At 33.6% G+C, this 16,779-nt stretch overlaps 3 protein-coding genes across 3 annotated transcripts; 2 read left to right on the forward strand and 1 right to left on the reverse strand.

Annotated features, from left to right (window-relative positions):
- The first annotated feature begins 526 nt into the window (after positions 1–526).
- On the forward strand, positions 527–2,802 carry LOC108778357 (target of brain insulin). Its single transcript, XM_018545521.1, has 4 exons — positions 527–1,363; positions 1,567–2,093; positions 2,215–2,371; positions 2,609–2,802. Exons 1-4 carry the CDS (start codon positions 559–561, stop codon positions 2,794–2,796), a joined length of 1,677 nt encoding a protein of 558 aa, XP_018401023.1. The 5' UTR covers positions 527–558; the 3' UTR covers positions 2,797–2,802.
- Positions 2,803–6,089: 3,287 nt separating this feature from the next.
- Positions 6,090–9,134, forward strand: LOC108778283 (uncharacterized family 31 glucosidase KIAA1161). Its single transcript, XM_018545414.1, has 5 exons — positions 6,090–6,231; positions 6,858–7,775; positions 7,969–8,492; positions 8,620–8,776; positions 8,944–9,134. Exons 1-5 carry the CDS (start codon positions 6,090–6,092, stop codon positions 9,132–9,134), a joined length of 1,932 nt encoding a protein of 643 aa, XP_018400916.1.
- Positions 9,135–9,203: 69 nt separating this feature from the next.
- On the reverse strand, positions 9,204–15,825 carry rha (protein). Its single transcript, XM_018545415.1, has 10 exons — positions 15,616–15,825; positions 15,125–15,272; positions 14,772–15,030; positions 13,429–13,742; positions 13,112–13,349; positions 12,923–13,043; positions 12,702–12,805; positions 12,334–12,615; positions 9,878–10,206; positions 9,204–9,629 (listed from the first exon to the last, which is right to left on the reverse strand). The coding sequence occupies exons 1-10, from the start codon at positions 15,665–15,667 to the stop codon at positions 9,299–9,301; spliced, it is 2,178 nt and encodes a 725-aa protein (XP_018400917.1). The 5' UTR covers positions 15,668–15,825; the 3' UTR covers positions 9,204–9,298.
- Between the last annotated feature and the right edge of the window lie 954 nt (positions 15,826–16,779).

The following is a 16,779-nucleotide window of genomic DNA, read 5'->3' on the forward strand; positions in this document are numbered from 1 at the left end:
ATAAACTATTAGGTATACAAATTAGTTCGGTCTGTTTTTTGTGTTCAAAAATGCATTATTTATTTCAAAACAAAATGAATGAACAGATTAATTAAAGTCCATCGCTGGCTACTATTTTTTCCCATCTGTCAGGCAATTTCGAATTCCATCTCAAAAAAAGACTCGCCTTTGGAGGCGATCATCTTTTAGAAAACGGACCGAACTAATTTGTACTCCCAATAATTAAAGCTATATTTAATGCATTGTTTTGTCTTAAATAGTTTAACTCCATTGTTTTAATTACATACATTAATAACATATTGAGGAGCAGTAGTGATCTATAAAAATGATAGAAAAATAATTCAAATTAAAAATAACTTAATATTATGAATTTAAAAAACAGTTTATTTCAACAGAATTTATTTTCATAATGTTCAATATTTCTTCCTGATAATTAATATTTCTGTAAAATCAATATAAATTTTATATGTTTTAATGAAAAAGAAGCTATTGATAAATATAATATTTATTTCAGATGGTACGAAAATGGTTAATATCTTGTTCTCGAAGACTAAAATTATGTACAACGATTTCAGTCACAACGACAAAACCGTCACTATCACTCGTACATCCAGCGATCCCAATGCTGAATTCCTTGATTGTTTCCAACTTGGTGATGACACGCAATGGTTCGGCGGGCCGCAGTTTCGCTATCAGCACTGGCCTATACAAAATATGTACTATGACGAAGAGGTGTACCTGCCTACGCATCCTTCAAACATGGGATTAGCCGAGCGTTATTGGCTGTCCAGCAAAGGGATTTACATCTATGTTGACGAGGCAAGTCCGCTATTCCTCGATCAGAACAATTATCGGGATAACTACTTATGCATGATCATCAAGAACAAAGCGCCCTATCATTATCGCAACAACATCGAAGTTAACTACACAATAGGTATCTTATCAGATCCGAAAACTGCTCATCAATACGCAGTTGCAAAGCATTTGGGTCATCCAACGGATCTCCCCGACGAACTGATGGTTCGTTATCCTATATGGTCTACTTGGGCCAGGTACAAGGCCAACATCAACGAGAAAGTGGTAGAGACCTTCGCAGACGAAATTGTGGCCCATAACTTCAAGAATAGTCAGATCGAGATAGATGATAACTGGGAGACTTGTTACGGCTCCGCCGAGTTCGATCCCGTGAAGTTTCCCGACGTCAGCGCTCTTACACAGCGATTAAAAGACAAGGGCTTCCGCGTCACTTTGTGGATACATCCTTTCATCAATCGAAACTGTGAATCCGCGTACTCCTTCGCGCAAAATAACAATTACTTTGTTAAAAATCTCGATGGGAATGTTCAAATGTCGTGGTGGCAGGGTAAGAATTGATTTAAAATCGACCTCCCTTATTAAAAACAGTTATTCTTTGCTAACATTTATTTGCCAAATTTTTTTCAATATTAAACATTCTACGTCACTTAAAGAAATATAAAATATACACTTTGCCATATTTATTTGCAAACAATCGTAATTTATGTGAATTTTCAATCATTTAATGTTATTTATTTGTGTCTTCTTTAGGTTCAGATGCCGCCACGATTGACTTTACGAATCCCGCGGCTGTGGCATGGTGGGTGGACCGCGTTAAGCGTCTCCAAGATTTAGGCATTGACAGTTTTAAGTTCGATGCTGGTGAGGTGTCCTGGTTACCACAGGTGCCGAACTTGTTGAACGGTCAGTCTGAGTTGCAGCCAGGTATATTCACGAAGCAATACGCCCGCTTACTCGCATACAACTTCCCCAAAAACATTGAAGTGCGGGTAGGATGGGGCACCCAGGACTTACCGATATTTGTTCGCATGCTCGATAAGGACACCAGATGGACGTGGAACAACGGTCTGCCGACACTAATCACGACGCTACTGCAGATGAATCTTAACGGATATGTGTACGTGCTGCCGGACATGATCGGCGGCAATGGCTACCTCGATGGTTCGCTCGACAGAACGGACTATCCATCTAAAGAGTTATACATCAGATGGCTGCAGACCACCGTCTTCATGCCAACGATACAATATTCTTTTGTGCCATGGGATTACGATGATGAAGTGAGTATGAAAAATTCTAGCTGAGATGAATGGATTGCTGTATGATTTATTAAAGATTTTAATTTCTTTCTTAAATTATAACATTATTGCGAAGAAATAACATCCATTTATATTTTATCAGACTCTCGAGATCTGCAGATTTTATACCGAATTACGCGAGAGTTATGTGACACGTATTTTAAATGCTATGCAGCAGGCCATTGATAACGGCACTCCTGTAAATCCTCCTATTTGGTGGATTGATCCGCTCGATTCAGAAGCTCACAAAATTAATGACGGTAAGTTCATAAGAATATATAAAATTATATGATATTTGCCAAACACACATGTAAACAGTTATTCTTATTCATATATATTATAGATGTTCTTAACAACTCCAGAAAGCATCAACCAAACATGTAAACAGTTATTCTTATTCATATATATTATAGATGTTCTTAACAACTCCAGAAAGCATCAATAGTGATCTATAAGTAATTAATGTTTAAATGTTACTGTGCTTAATTGAATTTCAGAATATCTTCTTGGAGAATCTATATTGGTTGCTCCGATAACTGAAGAGGGTGTCGAAAGTCGTAATATCTATCTACCTAAAGGAAGCTGGCTTGATATGAATCAAGAAAAAACTTATGAAGGACCGATATGGCTGGAAAACTATTATGCTCCTTTAAGTGTACTTCCTTACTTCAAGAGATTAACATAAAGAGATCAACAAAAAATTTTCAGTAAAATATTTAAAATATTTATTTGTATAAATATGTATAAATTGTTTTGTAACATGTTATATATTTTGTTTTCGAGATGACATGCCTTCCTCTTCTTATATATGAAAATTGAAAATAAATAGCAAATAAAATTTGCTACCTGTTTACAAGGAAGGTTCGAGTATCTGCATTAAGTGTTTTGATCACCGTGACTATTAGTCGTATTTCAGTCTTTAACCTTCCAGGTGGCCGGGAGTCACCATATGGTGTCATCAATTTTGATTGTGTAAAATGTATTTAAATATATAATATATATGGAACCGTATATATCGTATATTATGTATCTATGATATAAAATTTATATCAATTCAACTACGTAATATTGAAAAATTAGGTGAATAAACGTTGATTTCTAATTTATATGAGATTTTTCAGAGCCTAGGATGGTCAGAAAAGTTTTTTCGACCTCGAAAACCCCTAGGAAACTACCCATGATATTTCCTGACTTAAAACGAAAAAAATTTTTCATAACTCTCTGTCGACGGCCGACCTGGCACCATATGATGTCCCCTATGGTCGACACATCAGTTGATCATTGAGCTGCACTTATATGAGAATATTTAGCAAAAGTGCACTTTTTCAGATAAAAAAAAGCCCGGCCACCTGGAAGTTAAAGGAGAATCGTATTTCTTCTTCTGCGCCTGCAACCGCTCCATTGTATTTATTGGTACATAATATCAATGGTGTTATTATCATTACATGGTATGTTGTAATAGACGTCATAAATATTTAATTGTTGGTCCCTTTTGCAGCGAAGGATTGTTTTAGTTTGATTATCGCCTTCTGATGTCGGTTCAGTAAAATGTGATTATTGTTTAAGACAAAATTTTCGCGAGGCTGCATGCCAGAGAAATACAAAATTGTTGTTACATAATATTCTTGTTGTACAGTATTAAACGTAAATACAGAATATTCAACTTCTGTCAAGTCATGCTATTTTTGCTTTTGATTTTTTAACGTATCAAAATTTGTTAAAATTACCATTGGTGTTTTGATCAAAATAAAATTCCTACAAAAAGAAATTGTTAAAGTAGCGCTGTAACATATAACATATTCCGCAACTCGATGCCAATAGTAAATTCGATTTAAACATTTTGTCGATGATTAAGGAACTTTTATATTTTTGAAACATGTATAAGAATGATTAATTATATATTATTTTGAATAAACACATGTATTTTTAACCGTTAGCTCTTTAATTCAATGGACGAGTTTAAAACATGCGTTGCATGTCAAGGAACATGTCACATATTTCAGATAAATAGTAGATAGATAAATAATAGATAGCAATTATCACATACATATAAAATCTGATATTGATGATCAATAATGTTATTAATGAGATAAAATTTATCATTAAGTACATTGTATATATCAATATAATTGTGCAGTTATCAATCGTACGAGATATTTACTTTCCTTGTTTGAATTCGTGGTTATTATCCTCTAACTTATAAGAAATTAATATTATTTTTCATGTTTATTTTAAATTTAGCAAAAACGTAAAAGCCTAATTAAGACATGCAATCTTTTGAGAGAGATTTTTATTTATTTATTTTGTTCTAATTTAAATTTTCTTCCAAAATATTTTCAATACTCTTACTCTTTATGTGATTGAGATAAGGCTCAATATGTATTAAACAACTAATATAGGAGATAAGGGCAAGAGCCAATAATTCCGTTAAAACCTTTTTAAATTAATTTTTATGCATTATTCGCGTTTATTTACTTGCATATATATAATTATGACAGCAAAAGTTAAAAAGTTGCAAGTAAATAAACACGAATAATGCATAAAAATTATATTTGAAAGAATGATTAAAATTTGCAAATGCAATACACCGGTATCTAGATTATTAATGTTACTAAACAAAAAAAGTAATAATAAAAAGAATGTTTTAGACGTAAGATACAGATTGCACGTTTCTTATTGTCTTAACTAATTGTAATATTGCTTTATTAGAAAATTTTTGAAGTATATCAGCAGTATTAGTAAAAAAGTTCCGAATCGAGTTTTTTTCAAAATGTTAGAATACTCATATAAATCATTTATTTGTTACACGTAAAAATGCACAAAAATACAAATATTTTGAAAGCTATTAAATAATCCGAGAATGAATAAAGGATAATTATGATTTTATTGATTATGTAAAGGTATTGATATAAATTACGTATTAAAAGAAAACACACACACAAAATTTCGTATACGTCAATAAAAAGAAACGAGAAACACCTACTGAGAGTCCATACGGGTGTTAGTGCATATAAAATGTATAATTTATAGTAAAATTGTATAGTAAAATATATAAAAATGTGAACGTTTCTTTGGATTTTGACTCTCTTCAGTACAACAGCAAACGCGGAAAGATACTAAATGAATAAATAATAATTCCAAACGTTGGTGTCATTTAGCAGCGTAGTGTTTAAGACAAGACACAAATTCAATTGATCAAAATAGAGCAAAAAAATAATGAAGCAGAAATAACAAATTTAACAGGCATATATTAAGTCAATATAACAGTAAAATAAGCACCAGTATCCAATGTAAATCCAAATAAAAATTGTTGAAAAGTCTATATTAGTAAATAATATATAGTAAAAAGAGTAAAAATGTAAACAGAGTAGGTGATAAATATAACTGTGTCGATGAGAAATAAAATTAATTTTTATAATAAATGATATTTTATAAAGAAAAATTTCAGAAAAAAATTATTTTTCATTATTTTTCCCCTACGGTATATCAGAAGAAATCTTGTAGAAATATTGATGATTAAAAATCAGATATCGAATTATTATGTAATATTCATTGCAATGATATACGTATATATAACAAAGAATTGGGTATATTACATGATTTGATATCTGATTTTTGTTATCAATTTTACGATTGATGTTTTTCATGCTGATATAATAATATTAATAGCATGCAACATTTATCGTTGTATGAGTAAGTACATATAAATTAATATAAATAGGCGCCGCTTATTCAGTTACTCTAGGGATGCGACGATTATAACAATTATAACGAGCAAAATATAACTGTTAAAACGGAGCAAGAAGTGTATAATTTTCTTTGCTTTAGATAAAACTAACAGGTGAAATATGTAGACAACGTATCTCATACAACTGCCTAGCATTTTTTTCTAAATATCATTACGTTCCTTGAAGATATACAAGTGCTGTTTAAAAAAGTAAAAATCATTAAATTAATGTAAATACATCCGTTTCAGTGATGCGTTCCTTGATAATATTGTTATTATCAGTTCTTACTGTTGTCTACGGAATTCCTATAAAGAATATTGCTCTCAAAAATGGTGTTATCAATGTAGATCAAATTAATAATAACTTAATAATTTTCAACCTCACGAAAAATGGTAAGTCATAATATAATAATATCAGGGCTGAGCATGTATTTAAAATATTTTTATTTGAAAACGATAAAATTGAAAGACAATTGTATCGTGTATTTTATATTTGAACGGCGTACATAAAAATATTTTGCCTTTTATATTTTATGGAAGTATATAAAAGTATTTTATATTTTGTATTTCAGTATTAATAATAAAAGATTGAAAGTATTTTGTATTTTGTATTTTAAATACTAAGATATTGAAGATTGTTATTATTTAAATTACGAAGTACATAAAGCTTTCAATCTTTCAATTTTAAATACAAAATACGTAATACTTTCATGTACATCGCTGAAATATAAAATATAAAATCTACTTTTATTGCGAAAACTGTGTTTTAAATAAAAGTATTTTAAATATATGCCTAGCCCTGAATAATATATAGTTTCATATTTTTCATGTTATATTAAATGAATTTTTTTTTATCAATTTCTATTAATTTTGCAATATATGTAAACTTTCTTTTCTAAGTTATCTCTTCAATTATTTTCATAAGCTTTAATATTTCTTCTTGATTAATATCTTAGGAAAAGTAGTTTAATTTTTATAGATTCTAATGAAGAAACTATGTCAATTAATATTTGTTTCAGATGGCACGAACATGGTTAATATATTTTTTACGAGAAGTAAATCGAATACACAGAAGAGTCCCTTCGAGAAATGTGATGACAATAAAGTGTGTATATTAAAGGATTCTACACAGACAACAATCAACTTCAGTCCCGAAAAAGAAACCGCCATTATCACTCGTACGCTCACTAATCCTGCTGACGAACTCCTCGATTGTTTCCAACTTACTGATGACACGCAATGGTTTGGCGGTCCGCAGTTTCGTTATCAGCGTTGGCCTGTGCAGAATATGTACTATGAAGAAGAGCCATACTTGTCGAGGCATCCTGGAAATATGGCAATAGCCGAGCGTTATTGGTTGTCCAGCAAAGGAATTTACATCTACGTAGACGATGCAAGCCCGCTATTCCTCGATCAGAACAATTATCGAGATAAATACCTATGTATGATCGTCAAAAATAAAGCGCCCTACCATCATCGCGACAACATCAAAGTCACCTACACAGTGGGTGTCTTTTCGGATTCAAAAACTGCTCATCAATATGCGGTAAAAAATCATTTGGGGAAGCCGACGGGTCATCCAAATGAACGGATGGTTAAACATCCTATATGGTCTACTTGGGCCAGGTACAAGGCCAACATCAACGAGAAGATGGTGGAAACTTACGCGGACGAAATTGTAGCCCATAAATTCAAGAATAGTCAGATCGAGATAGATGACAACTGGGAAATTTGTTACGGCACCGCCGAATTCGATCCCGTTAAGTTTCCCAATGTCAATGCTCTCATGCAGCGATTGAAGAACAAGGGATTCCGCATCACTTTATGGATACATCCCTTTATCAACCGAAACTGTGAACCCGCGTACTCCTTTGCACTGAATAACAATTATTTTGTTAAAAATCTCGAAGGGAATGTTCAAATGTCGTGGTGGAAGGGTAAGAATTAATTTAAAATCAACCTTTCTTCAGTCGTTCTTTGTTACATTTGGTTACTATATCTTTTTCAATATTAAACATTCTACGTCACTTAAAGAAATAAAAAATATACACTTTGCGATATTTATTTGCAAACGATCGTAATTTATGTGAATTTTTAATCATTTAATATTATTTATTTTGTCTTCTTTAGGTTCAGATGCCGCCACGATTGACTTTACGAATCCGAAGGCTGTAGCGTGGTGGGTGGACCGCGTGAAACGTCTTCAAGATTTGGGCATTGACAGTTTTAAGTTCGATGCTGGTGAGGTGTCCTGGTTACCACAGGTGCCAAAGTTGAACGGCCCGTCTGACTTGCAGCCAGGTATATTCACGCAGGAATTTGCCCGCATACTCGCACACAACTTCGACGACAACATCGAAATGCGGGTGGGATGGCGCACCCAGGACTTACCGATATTTGTTCGCATGCTCGATAAAGACACCAGGTGGACGTGGAATAATGGTCTGCCTACACTAATCACGACGCTACTACAGATGAACCTTAATGGATATGTGTATGTGCTGCCGGACATGATCGGCGGCAATGGCTACCTCGATGGTTCGCTCGACAGAACGGACTATCCATCTAAAGAGTTATACATCAGATGGCTGCAGACCACCGTCTTTATGCCAACGATACAATATTCTTTTGTACCGTGGGATTTCGATGATGATGTGAGTAATATGGAAAATCCTAGTTGAGATGAATGGATTGCTGTACGTTAAATTAATGAATTTAATATTTTCTTCTTTAAGTTATAACATCATTGCAAAGAAATAACAACCATCTGTATTTTACCAGATTATCAACATTTGTAGAGGATTTACCGAATTGCACGCGAATTACTCGACAGATATTTTATTTGCCATGCAGCAGGCTGTTGATAGTGGCATTCCTGTAAATCCACCTATTTGGTGGATTGATCCGCTCGATTCAGAAGCTCACAAAATTAATGACGGTAAGTTCATAAGAATATATAAAATTATATGATATTTGCCAAACACACATGTAAACAGTTATTCTTATTCATATATATTATAGATGTTCTTAACAACTCCAGAAAGCATCAATAGTGATCTATAAGTAATTAATGTTTAAATGTTACTGTGCTTAATTGAATTTCAGAATATCTTCTTGGAGAATCTATATTGGTTGCTCCGATAACTGAAGAGGGTGTCGAAAGTCGTAATATCTATCTACCTAAAGGTAGATGGTTTGATATGAATCGAGAAAAAACTTATGAAGGACCGATATGGCTGCAAAACTATTATGCCCCTTTAGAAATACTTCCTTTTTTCAAAAAATTATCAACATAAAGAATTAAAAAATTTTTAGTAAAATATTAAAAATATGTATTTGTATAAATATATATAAATTATCTTGTAACATGTCATATATTTTGATTTCGAGATTGGATGCCTTCCCTTTCTTATATGAAAATCCAATGTTAATCGGAGAAAACAAGCAGAAAATAAATTCGCTACCTGCTTGTCAGTAAGGATCGAATCTCTGCGTTAAGTTTTTTAATCACTACGTCGTCGTCTGTGTAATTCCCGGTCCTTAAGAGAGAATCACGTTCCTCCTTGAGCGCCTGCAATCGTTCGTTGTATTCTGGTTTATTGTCAACGATTTTACTATTATTACAGTGAACGTCGTAACAGATGTCATCAGGTGTCGTAAATATTTGATTGTAGGTTTCTTTTGCAGAAGATTGTTTTGGCTTGATCACATCTATTTCTTTCTGAAGCTCTTGCAGCAAAAGTTGATCGTTGTTCAATGCTTTTCTGTCTGTAGACAAAATTTCCGCAATGCTGTATGCGGGAAAAGTGAAAATTTCAGTTATATGAAATGTAAGTACAGGAAGATGCACTTCCATTAAATTCTATTACGTATTAAATTATCCCGATTTCATAATACAGTGTAAAAATCTATATACACACTTGTAAAAAACATAATTCTATATTTTTCAATCTACTAATTTGTCAAAATTTTGTCATTAATGCTTTAATCTGAAGGATTCCTATAATAAGATTAGTTGAAACAAATATATATAACATACTCTGTACTCATCAGTTCTTCCCTACTGTTCTTGATTTGAACTTGCATAGCTTGTTGATAATCCACTTTCATTCTATGTAATTCGCGAACCGCTTTGCTCCATTGCTCTCTAAAAAATTCTTTTCCCTTCTGAGCGTTATCTAATTTTTCCTCGAGAATTTTTACTTCTTGCAATAAAGACGCTGTTTGATCCTGAGTTAATGATGCTTTTTGATACATTTGTAATTCATTCATTTGTTTACTTATCGACGATTTCATATTCTCATTTTCATACGATAATATTTCGATTTGTGCCTCTAAAGCAGTTTTCTTCTCCTCAAGTTTGGCAATCTGCAATGTTGTATATACATATATCATAAGACATAATATTTAATAGTTCTTTTTTAAGCGTATGTTACACGAAAGATGCAAGTCCGAAAAGAAATATACGTAACTAAAATATTCTTTCCCCCCGAATGGGTTCCCTTCTTGTAGAAGTTGCGGGGCGGGGGCACGTAGACGCTTAACTAAGAAGAACTCCCCAAGCTAAGGCGTGAACTACCGTGTCTGGAGCTGCGTGGCGCAGGGGGAGTTACGTCGTTAACGCGGTGCTTCCTGAATACCGGGCGAACTTCAGGAGTAAGTAGCCAAGCCCCCGAGCATTCGCGGTTCTGCCCGGTGAGATCGCGCGACCGCGGTACTTGTGGGATCAAGAATGGAAAGCGAAACAAAGAAAAACGATTTAAACCAAGTTCTTTCGGGAGTGGCTTCTCTTGAAAGCGAACAACCGGAGGAGAATAAGACGGCGAATACGAATCTAACCAAGACCTGTACTCGCTATAGCAAAGCGGCGAGACGCCGCTATAAAAGGAAGGAGTAACAGGCTGCAAAAGCCAACGTTCTCCCTCTAATACCTCAAACTCGTTGGACGGGAAGGTGGGTGCGGCGATAGGTACGCAAAAACGTGCCAGGCCGATACATTGTACGCCTAGACTGACGGAGAATCGTCCGGGCAAGAGACCCAAGTTCACTGACCAAGGATCATATACCTAAACGATTAAAGAGATCATCAGGATAGCCTTCGTAGCTGAAAGTTATTAAGGGACTGAGTGGCTGTGAAACTATATATAAAGCAGACACTCAGGACAAAGTTAGGACCTGTATTGCGATTAAGGAACTAAATGCAATTTTTATGTCACAACTCAACGATGAAGACACCACCGTTATACGGGCGAGGCTAAACCAGAGCGAGTACAAACACATGGACGCATTAATAGGGTCAGTCTACATGCCCTATGACTTCTATGATGCATTACCACCAAAAAAGGTAAAAGAGCTAGTGTCCTACACGAAGGAAGGGAGGCTCGAACTCCTATTGGGTATAACTGCGCAAACTCCTACCATATAGGATGGGGGATCTCGAACATAAATTTGAGGGAAGAGAGCCTCCATGAATTCATTTTGGGCACCAGACTGATCATCCTGAACAGAGGAACGATACCCACCTTCATGGACTTCAGAAGACAAGAAGTAGCCATTATCACCAGGAGTAATTTCCTCTCAACATTCAAGGAACGGATGGACGAAGCCTTGGAAATAGTACAAAACTGGTGCAGGACGAGGGGACTGATGGTAAACCCCACTAAGACCTCGACCATTTCATCAGAAAATACAAGCCGGAATCCATTGAGCCACTTAAGTTCGGGAATAAGGAAATTAAATATGTAAATTATATCTGCTCAGACAGCAGAGCAGCAATTGAAGCACTTTCTAAGACCTCCACAGAATCATTAGGTTTAGGACTGCATGCAAGCTCTCACAACATTGGGGGTAACAAAGCAAGTTACCCTAGTGTAGGTTCCTGGACATCAGGGAATACCTGAAAATGAGAGGGCGGATGGGCTGGCAACGCTGGGCACCGAAAAGGACTCGGCTGGACAGATCATAGAGGTCCCATTTTCAGTAAGTAAAAATTACATCAAAAAGTGGCTCGAATGAGAACATCTGAACTCCTGGAGAATGCCGTCGAGCCAAACAACTTATGGAACAACCTAAACCAACAAGAACGACAGAACTGTTGGCAATGGGAAAAGACAATAGGCATAGGTTATTTTTACAGGGAATTTGTCTCTCAGGGCACATCTATTCAACATAGGAATAGCGAAGCAGAAAAACTGCCGGTTATGTGGAGAAGAAAGCAAGGGCACTTACTGTGCCACTGCCCTATGCTCTCCTGTAAGAGATATAGAATCTGGGGACATATGTTCATGACACCCGGGAATCTAGAAAAAGCGAAGGTCAGCAGTCTAATAAGTCTAGTACGCGACACGAGACTGGGTCTGACTTCGTGACCTAGGGAACAAGCAGGGAGTGGAATAGAAGAGGAACAATGGAACCTTAAGGATCTAGATCACGCTTGAGAACTCATAAAGCCCCACCTGCTATTTTACTACTACTACTAAGATATTCTTCACAAACCTTTGATGTAAGATCGCTTTGTGTTGCATGCAATAAATCTTTGAGTTCTTGTAACTTGGTTTCATATCTCCATTGCAAGTCCTCATTTGCTTTTATTAATCTGGTCTCATTTTCTAGGCTTTTTAATCTACGCTTTCGTAAATCTTCAGTAGCGTTGTTTAAACTGTTGGCCAATGTTTTACATTGTTCGACACTGTATGCAAGCTTTGATTCTAGATTTTCCTTCTGTATTCGCCATTCCTCACTCAGCATGTTCAAATGTCGTCCTTCTTTTCTTTTGAGCTAATTAATATCATATAAATAACATAATATTAATATAAATTAGAAATAGAAATTGTTTCAATTAAATTGTTGTTATCTTGTTTTACCTCGACTTTAAACATTTCCTTTTGACGTTCCTTCCAAGTTTCAAGCTCGTCTACTATTTTATATGCTAAGCTATCGTCCAATATTGGTGGGCCAAGATTTTTATCTTAAATAAACCATTTCAATAAATAGAGAGTTGAAGTCTATTGGTAAGGAACAATACACACAATAGGAAATAAAACAATAGGAAATGAAAATTTTAATAAACTTAATGTATGCCTACCGATAGCTTCTTTCTTTAATATATAATGCGGTCCACGATCTTCTAATTTGAGTATAATATCCATATCAGCAATTTTGTTACGATCTGTATTGAACAGAGATAATTTATACTGACATTCGGACTGAAAAAAATTCTTGTTTTAATTTTTATTATTCTACAAATCTATATTAATTATAATATCAATATTACCTTTTCTTGATATAATAACGGTTTTACATCAAGCATTAATAGTGACAATTCATCATCTCGATTTGTATCGCATATACTGATTTTTGGTGGAAAAGATTGTAATAATTGTTTTATTTCATTTGGTGTGGATATAAAGTAAAATTGGCATACAACATCTTGCAATTTAACTTTTTCATTTGGTAAAACTGGCATTGTTGCATATGCTGTTGACATAACTTCAGTTTTTGGATGGTGAAATCTACGTAGAAAAATTATATTAAAAAGAAAATATCCTTACTGTATATTCGTTTAATTGAAAAAATATATATATATCGAACCGAAATTCAATTTCTCGTCCAGATAACATCTCAGATACTAATGATATTGCCTCAAGTGAAATGCGTAAACAATAACAGTGATAAGATCCTACATCTCTGATATGATTTTTATTAACGTTGTATAGCATTCCATCACACGAGCGCGAACATGTAACTTTAGACTCCGTTTGATGTTTTGAGTGTTGACAATCAACAGATTGCTTATTTGCATTTTTATATTCTATTGGACATTTTATTTCACTAGAAACATTCCTGAAACTAGACTTTCCAAAATCCCCGCTAGGATTTCTATGAGATTCAACCTCTGGACATCTCTGAAATTAAACATTTTAAATTATACATAATCTTCACATCATCAATTTTAATAATTACTAGGGTTGGAACATTGTCGATAAAATGACTAAGTTTCTATTCTACCTGATCAACATTATTTATACTTTCTTCATTGCGATTCATTTGATTGTTAGGTATCATACAATTGTTGGAGTTCATTACTGTATCAGCATTGAATAAAATATTTTTTTTACTTCCAATATATTGCAATTTAAGTTGCATATTAAGGTAAGGTTTCTGATGATTCTGATTTTCAAAGGGTTTTTCTATCAAATCTTGTTTAATAAGAAAACATTGTTCATTTAAAGTAGTACTCGCGTGTGTAGCACATTTAAGAAATTCTTGGTAACTATCTGTAGGCACTAGAGATTGCAGATTAACTGATGATTCAGCTATTATGCCATTTTCATGTTTTAAATATATTAACAAATATGGTGTCAATTGTAAATATTGCTTTAAAACACTCAAGGAGCTTCGTATTCTCATTATTACTTTTTCAGGGATAAAATCAGATTTTCCAAACTTTGTCTTAAACGATTTAAGTTCTACATCGTTTTCCAGAACTCGATACGAGAAACGCATAGTGCTGTGCTTATTTAAATTTTCAGGTAATAATAAATGTAAATTTCCTGTATACATAGCCATGATACTTAATATAAATAATTCACAACAAGTATCTAAAGGCCCCAATTGAATCAATTGCTCATCAGGATGTAAGTAAGGGATTATTTTATTATCTTCCAAAATAATATCTTTATCTATTAAACTTCTTAGCTACAAAATAATATAAAATGATGGTGTGTGTGTGATGCTCTCTTATAGGTACACAACACACACACACACATACACACACATATTTTATTAAACTAATTATTATAGTTTAATATAATCATATGTTATACAATTCTCTTACTTTACTAATAATTATTTGTTTACTAGGGGAGACTATAAAACATTATTATTAAGCTTGGAATATACTATTTATACAAAAATAATAGTATATTTTTTACCTCTGCTGTTGGATTTAAATTTACACCCTTTCGATCTTCAACTCTTAATGCAAGAAGTAACTCAGGCTTTTGTATTTTAAGGTCACTTCGTAATCCCAGTAACTTGTGCCAACTTGCTTTTGGGCTCAAATCTCCACATTTAGATATTACTTGTGCAGAACGTATGTTAAGTAGAATGTATCCGAGTTTCTCTCTACCTTCTTCGTTCTCTTTAAAAGCAAAGCATTCTAATTTTAATGAGGCTTGCTCTGATCGCATTCTATAAATTGAATACAAAATGAAATATAATATCAAACATCTTTATTTTATTAACAAGTAATAACAATTTAAATAAAAAAAAGTATCATTCTTACCTTCTCAGCATTATTTTATTTGTTTCCCAAACTAAGTCTGTGGCATATTGTGGAGCTGGACACGACTCGATTCTATCAGTTTCTAAGGAGTGTCCATTTAAAGTTCCAATTAATAATGTTGGTTGTAAAACTTGTTCAAAACCCTTTCCTGTAACATATACATACATAATATTTATTTTATGACAATAATTACTATAATTTGATGAATAACAATTTGATTTCCTCATAAATTTAATATTCCATATGAAAATAAGGTTCTGTATGAAAATTCCCTAATCATATTATTATAACTTAAAAATCATCATAATTCATAAATTAATATATAAATAAATATTTTCTGTTTTCAGTTCCTATTATATTATTAAAATTATGAAAAATTATAAAATACATACATTTTTAAAAAGAATATTTTCAAGGAAAACATCAATTTTAGAAATAGAAACTTGCAATGTTTTCATGGTATAAATATATAAGGACACATAAAATTTTACCTTCTTTTATGTTCAAAATGATTTGCACATCAGATTTGGTTGCTTCCGTCATTTTACTCTCATAAGATATGTAGTTACATAAAATATACAAAATAACAAAATCGACAATATATTGCCATGTATTTACACACTCCAGAGTCTCCTGGATTTAAATCCGCTGTCATGGTAACGGATTCATAAACACGAATCGCGTTCTCTCAACGCAACAGAAAAATGTCCCAACGAAAAAAGGAAAAATCAGAAAATACATATTAAATGTTTGTATACATTATTAGACACATTTTAATATGATTCTCATTAAAATGTTTAAAAATCAACCAACAAACTTCACACAGCGAACCTCCTCCTTGTTCTCGTACATACCAACGACATTTAGGCTTGTTCTTTTTGCCTGCACTGTCTGCACCAGTTCAGACAGTGCAATAAGTTGAAGTGAAACAAACGTATATCTATTTCACTTCAACTTATTGCACTGTGGGCACAGTGCAGAGAAAAAGAACAGGCCTATAGCATGGACCATGGTAAAAGTATAAGGGCTGCGTTCATAAAGTTTTCTCCAAAGTTGAGTTAGGTACGAGACGGTACGAGTTAACTCTAAAGGTACTTTTTCATGCGCAGCACGCTGCAGCAGCAATTCGTTACTATTGGTTAAGAATTTTATGTAAGCTAGATGACGTACTTCCGGCGCAAATACATTTTGCCGCAGTTCGTTGAAGTTGAACCGAACGAACAGCAAGCAGCAAGCGGCAAAATCGAGAAAGCGTACAACATGTCCGTCGTTTCATTATAAAAATATTATTTATTGCAATAAATATTAGGAAAATAAACGAAAAATGGCTTCGGATAAGGTACGGATACATGTTTGTAAATTAGATCATTTTATACTTTACCACAAATTTGAAAAAGTAAAGTGTAAAGTATAAAATGATCTAATTTACAAATATTCGTACCTTATCCGAAGCCATTCTTCGTTAATTTTCCTAATATTTATTGCAATAAATAATATTGCCTCGATTTTGCCGCTTGCTGCTTGCTGTTCGTTCGGTTCAACTTCAACGAACTGCGGCAAAATGTATTTTGCGCCGGAAGTGCGTCATCTAGCTTACTTAAAATTCTTAACCAATAGTAACGAATTGCTGCTGCAGCGTGCTGCGCATGAAAAAG

The sequence above is a fragment of the Cyphomyrmex costatus genome, unplaced genomic scaffold (genome assembly GCF_001594065.2).
Source record: "Cyphomyrmex costatus isolate MS0001 unplaced genomic scaffold, Ccosl1.0 scaffold5, whole genome shotgun sequence".
Lineage (NCBI taxonomy): Eukaryota > Metazoa > Arthropoda > Insecta > Hymenoptera > Formicidae > Cyphomyrmex > Cyphomyrmex costatus.